At 42.2% G+C, this 5,987-nt stretch overlaps 1 protein-coding gene across 1 annotated transcript in view; it reads left to right on the top strand.

The window, feature by feature from the left end:
• Positions 1-1,097: 1,097 nt before the first annotated feature.
• The window catches only part of atp8b3 (ATPase phospholipid transporting 8B3), a gene marked incomplete at both ends in the record, with an annotated part of 13,937 nt that continues 9,047 nt past the window's right edge, over positions 1,098-5,987 (top strand). The window contains 11 exons of the mRNA XM_080860278.1: positions 1,098-1,167; positions 1,971-2,062; positions 2,164-2,277; positions 2,597-2,695; positions 3,005-3,066; positions 3,363-3,435; positions 3,710-3,780; positions 4,369-4,460; positions 4,923-5,081; positions 5,484-5,566; positions 5,893-5,987. The exon at positions 5,893-5,987 is cut by the window's right edge and continues 99 nt beyond it. Coding sequence (XP_080716404.1) covers positions 1,098-1,167; positions 1,971-2,062; positions 2,164-2,277; positions 2,597-2,695; positions 3,005-3,066; positions 3,363-3,435; positions 3,710-3,780; positions 4,369-4,460; positions 4,923-5,081; positions 5,484-5,566; positions 5,893-5,987 — 1,010 coding nt within the window. The remainder of the gene's footprint in view (positions 1,168-1,970; positions 2,063-2,163; positions 2,278-2,596; positions 2,696-3,004; positions 3,067-3,362; positions 3,436-3,709; positions 3,781-4,368; positions 4,461-4,922; positions 5,082-5,483; positions 5,567-5,892) is intronic.

The raw sequence follows: 5,987 nt of genomic DNA, 5'->3' as shown, positions 1-5,987 counted from the left end.
GATATATATGAAAGCGCTGCCATCTCTACCCCTGATATGACTATGTATTCATCTACTGATTAACTTGGCTGTAAATACTTGCACAGTGTCTGTGTTGTTGTGTGAGACATAATAGGCTCTTTATTAATATTTGGTTGCTGTGATGTTGTAATCAGTATTGGTCATCCCAAATAAATGAATCATGTGTAGTGAGGTGTGAAGTTCATGACACATTGGTTCATTGTCAGCATTGTGATGAAATGTGATAGTAGTCTTTCTTTACTACTTTGCAGCACTGACATAAATATAAACAAAAAAATGCACTCTGAGCAACAGAGGGTGGGGGCGGAAAGGGAGAAAGAGAGAGACAGAGAGAAAGGGAGGAAGCAAAATAAAGAGAGAGAGCGAAAGAAAAGAGGAAGGCAAAAACCCCAGAAGTCTGCAAAACAACAGAGAAGCCACGTGAGTGAGATAGGGAGTGAGGTGAAATCAGATCAGTGTGCTGGCTGGTTATAGAGAACTCCCGACACAATGATGCAGTGTTCTTCCCCTTCCCCAGTGTTCTTTCTCTTTCCATACTTACATCCCCATGACACCCACAGACAGCAGCCCGCAGACGGACTCCAGTGCCAGTGTCTGTGGCAGCAGTGGGGCTGTGTGCCTCATAATTACATGTTTCTGACAGGGTCTCCAGTGCCCCTAAAGCATTAGTAGAGTGTGTAGGCATGGGAGAGCAGACTCCCAGGAGTGTTTGCCACCATGGCAGTGGTAAAGGGAGGCAGACTGATTGAGAGCCCAGGGACCTGAGGTGTTTGTGTGCTCAGAAAATGAACTCTGTTCACCTCCAATGGGCTTCCTCTGCTCCTTCTCTCATTATCTAATCTCTCTCTTTCTCTCTCCCCCTCTCTGCCAAATGTATCCAATGGGTTGGATAGGGAGAGAAAGAAAAAGAGAGAGAGAGAGAGAGAGAGAGAGAGAGAGAGAGAGAGAGAGAGAGAGAGAGAGAGAGAGAGAGACGATAGTGGATCATTTGTTCAACATGAATTGAAATTAGCAGGTGTGTCCGTGTTACGTAATTATCCACAGGTACAAGCCTGACAGATGGCTCATCGGTCTTAATGCATAACCCAGGACTTTCAGCACAGTGGGATGCAGTGGTTGGATCCAGCTCCAGCTCCAGGGGACACGGTGAGTTGCCCAAACCACAGCAATGCTCGGCATGTTTGAGAGAGTGTACGTGCTCTGACTTTGAAATTTGAGAGCAAATCTGAATTGTATAACGAGCTGATACCATTTCAAATGCGATACATTCGGGCCCAAAAGATAAAAAATGAAACGAGGTTCACTGGAACGCCAGTGGGATAAAACATACAGTGTTTGGACGATGAAAGAAGACAAAGCATGAAAGCTGAGAAGTGACATCAATAGTCCCATCCTAGAATTCTGCAATTGTCTGGTATACTGTGACTATTGAGAGCCCAGATCCTACCTGTGTTCTCTGTAGATGCATGGCTCCACCCTATCACTGCCTGATCCTACCTGCCACGTTTTTTCCCAAAACCTCTGGAGATGGAGCATGTTTCCTGTTCCTTTCTCTTCTTTTCCTCATCTGACAGGAATGCCGCTTCTGCTGCTTGAGTTTGAACATCTTTCTGGGGACGTTTTTGGAAATGGTTAACATGTTCACATCACTGTGATCTTTGCAACTATTTCACTTTCTCTACCAGTCCTAGAACACCTCATGTGTCTCTCTTAAAATGGCCAAAAAGAAATCCTGCAGTCCAGAAAGTTCAGGTAAAGTGTATTGTTTTCTCTCTTGCACTTAAGAATGCATTACCAGTGAGTTTTCAGGTCCCTTTTCTGTTTGTTATATGTAGTCATGGTTACTCTTATGTTACAAAAGTTTTGCATCACATATCTAATTACTGCATTAGTTCTGCAGTTACAAATCTTCTTATTTGGATTTCCCTCCCCCCTCCCCCCTTGTTTAGATATCACCTGGGAGGTTCAAGCAAACTCTGGTTATTTCCATAAGCAGCGACAGAGGAAGTCATTCTTGTTTTTCCGATGGGGGCGATACGCGGTGAGTGAGGTTCAGAGACACCTGCCTGACCTCAATGTGGATTCCATTTAACTTGGTCCCCAGTTTCAGTGCTTTTGATTTGTTTGTTGTTGTTGTGACAGGACAACTCCACACGCAGTCACAAATACACCCCTCTGAACTTCCTGCCCTACACGCTCTATGAGCAGTTCCAGCGCTTCGCCAACTTCTACTTCCTTCTGATTGTGGTGATGCAGGTGTGTGAGAGCCCTCAGGAGAAGCACACACAATCTAGCATTCACAGCTTAACCAAATGAGCATGACGATGTCGTCATGTAAACTGTCTAAAATGATAAAAACGTTATCTGACTAGTTGATTATAGCGTAGTGCGTGTGATGATCAATTATGTGCATCAGTACCTGTGTGTTTTGACAATGGCGTCCAGTCCAGATCTCAGCTGACTAAGACACAGATCTATCCCTCTCCAAATACGGACTGGGATCAGGTGCTGCCTGGGAACTGAGTGGATGATTGTCAATGTTTTTGTGAAGTTGCTCATGAAATGTAATTTGCAGTGTGTCCCTGCCATCGCCACCATCCCATGGTACATCACTGTGTTCCCTCTGTTGATAGTCCTGTCTGTGCGGGCACTGAAAGATCTGGTCTCTGATCTGGTGAGTTCAAACACTGATATAGCCTTTTTCCCTCTCTTTTATTTTCACACTCTCAGCCTTTTTGTCCATTTTCTTTCTCTCTCTCTCTCTCTCTCTCACTCCCACTCTCTGCATTCTCACTCTCACTCTCTCTCTCTGCATCTGATGTCCTCCAATCCACAGTTGCATTATAGCTGTTGGCCCTGATTACATCATAGTCTGAAAAAGTTTCTGAAATCGTTTTCTACACTGAATGATGACTCATGAAAATGCTTTTTTCATTCACATACAGCTATGCCTGTGTTGTTGTTATTCATGTGTGTGTGTTAGGGCCGCAGACGAAGCGATAAACAGATCAACAGCAGGTCGTGTGATCTTCTAACCTCTGGAGGGTAAGCCCTGAGGGGAACGCTGTGCTCTCTCTGATGCTGAGACACTGCGGGTCATGGGAAAAACTTGCACAAAATCCTTTTGGTCTGAATGCAAAGCTAAATTATTTCTTTTCATACTCTCTCTCTCTCTCTCTCTCTCTCTCTAATATATGTGTGTTTGTGTGTGTGTGTGTGTGTGTGTGTGTGTGTGTGTGTGTGTGTGTGTTTGTATACATATATATATATATATATATATATATATATATATATATATAATTATATATATATATATATATATATAATTATATATTTGTTAGCTTTCAAACGGTCCAGTGGAAGGATGTGTGTGTTGGAGACGTGCTGAGGATTCACAAAGACCAAATTATACCAGTGAGTGGCATCGACGAGGCTCGCAGGAGCGGCTACATGAAAATATTAAATTTCGTTTATGCTGCGTCTCTTGCTCCCTCTCATTCTCTGAGGTCACATATGTATCCTGCTGTCTATCTATCTTTCTGTCTGTCTGTCTTCATATCTACTTGAAAATAATTCTAGGGAGATATATGTGACTGAACAGTAATAAAATGTGGGTCATGGTTGGAAAGTGAAACAAACTCAACAAAATAATCTGTTTGTGTATCTGTGTGTGTGTGTGTGTTAATAGGCAGACCTTCTTCTTTTGCAAAGCACTGAGCCACACAGTTTGTGCTATGTCGAGACCGCTGACATAGATGGGTAAGAAGCCTGTCATCCAACATCCGACCAGTTCCAAACAGACAAACAGCATATATACTTTGTGCAGTGCACTGTAAATAATGAGACACCGTCTTGTCTTAAAATCCACAGATTACATTCATATTGATATCAACTTGCTTAATTTCTAAGTAACTCTAAGTGACAACTGATTATTACTCACTGCATGAGATGAGTACCGAGAACTGAGTATAGTGACAACCTATAATGTTACTTTATATGTTGTGTGACGTAAATGTATTATGTATTATCTTACTCTGACTGTCATTACATTATTTTATTAAATTATTATTATTCAAGTTATATGTTAATGAGGGAAACTAGTAATATGAAATAGATAAAAAAAAGTACATTCTTGAAAAAGATATTCCAGATAGAAGTTCATGGTTCATTCATAATTTATTTATTTTAAATTGTGGTTCATGCTTTCGTGGGAAACTTGTTTACAGTGCTACTTTTTACACCGACTGTGCTACTTTTTACAACCACTGCATAGTAGTCTGGTTATGTGGCATGGTTTGGAAATGTGACGCCTCACCACAGTACGGTTGACATGGCACACTTTCGCAGAGAGACCAACCTCAAGTTCCGCCAGGCGCTGGCCGCGACCCACGCTGAGCTGGCCTCTGACCCTGTGGACCAGAGCCTCTCAAGCTTCAATGGTAACCAAACGTGTTTCTTTGTTGTAGATACAGACCTTTACAAACCTCATAGTGAGTCTCTACAAACACACGAAGGGTTTGAGATGTACTCACTATGAAGTGTCTGCTAAACATTAGCCTAGGTGTCAGGCTGAGTTTTCCTTTACTCCTGTATCTAAGGTGTATTAAGTTTGTGTGACTGCACTGCGTCCGTGTCGCCTTGCATGGTTAAAGAGTAAAAAAACAGCCATAAATAAGGTCAGGGCTGAAAGCCCATAAAGCTCATCTCAGCACTCTGGTATTTGAATATGTTTTGACAAACAGTGTAACATGAGCCACAGCACTCGGCCTTGATTGATGGACGGCAGGCCGAAACCAAAACAGATGTAAAACATTGTCAAACTCAGTCCCTGTGTAGACAATAGCAATCCGTCATGGGAAAATGTCACAGCAGACTCCCTCCATTTTGTATCTTCTCCTCAGGTATTGTGTTTTGCGAGGAGCCCAATGGCAATCTCTACTCCTTCAGGGGAGAGCTACGATGGAGGGGGGAGACCTACAGGTTGGACACGGAGCACATCCTTCTCAGAGGGACGGTGTTGCGAAACACTGACCACGCATATGGTCTGACCGTATATGCAGGTATTCAACCCACGAAGAGCAGTTCTGTAAAATAGCAAAAGCTTTTAATGGGCATGTACATATAATGTCATTCTGAGTTACGGATGCAGTTCCTGTAGAACGATTGGTGGGCAAACTTTGTGGACAAAATTCTGCAAAGGGGACAGAAAAACTCAAATCAAATGCATGTCCGACGTGGATGTGCAAGTCAGTTTTGGTCAAAGCGTCTATTAGATAAATTAATGTTTATTTTACACCTGTGCCCTCTAAGCTACTTCTTCAGAATGTTGATTCTCTCCTCTATTACACTGTTTAAACTTAAAACCTAATAAAACTCCACTGAATGTCACTTTCCATCATACAGACACTGAACATCTCATCACGATTTATTGCTCTGCTTAATTCGATTGTTGCAAGGTGCAGACACTAAGATCATGAAAAACTTTGGCAAGGTGATCGTGAAGACGACCCAAGTGGAGAGGATCCTCAACAGGGTTATCCTCGGAGTAAGAGCCCAGCCATTTTGGATAGCTGAGGGGAATGGATCTAGTGACATTAAGGTTACTTTGTGATTGAGTGCAGTAGTTATCATTAATGTGGAGTTACCGCAAGCTAATTACACACAGTTCTTAATTAATTCTTTTTGAAGCTGATGCCTTATTCTTTTTTTAATTGTTGGTTTCCAGATATTATGTAATATATAATAATATTATATTATAAAATATAGTATTACCTGTGGTTAATAACACTGAGGTGCATTATTCATGTTAATGAAATCATTAATAAAATGTTTATATTGCTGATCGGCGATCTTCTGTCTTGACTGTCTCAGATGCTGCTGTTTATGCTACTGCTAGACCTTCTGCTGGCTGTGGGCTCTGGGGTGTTTGAGCACCAAGTGTCCTCCCGCCTGGAGGTGCTATCAGC

Source organism: Sprattus sprattus (genome assembly GCF_963457725.1).
Source record: "Sprattus sprattus genome assembly, chromosome: 2".
Classification (NCBI taxonomy): domain Eukaryota; kingdom Metazoa; phylum Chordata; class Actinopteri; order Clupeiformes; family Clupeidae; genus Sprattus; species Sprattus sprattus.
Note: the sequence above shows the minus strand (reverse complement) of the source record. Positions and strands in the feature narration are given on the sequence as shown.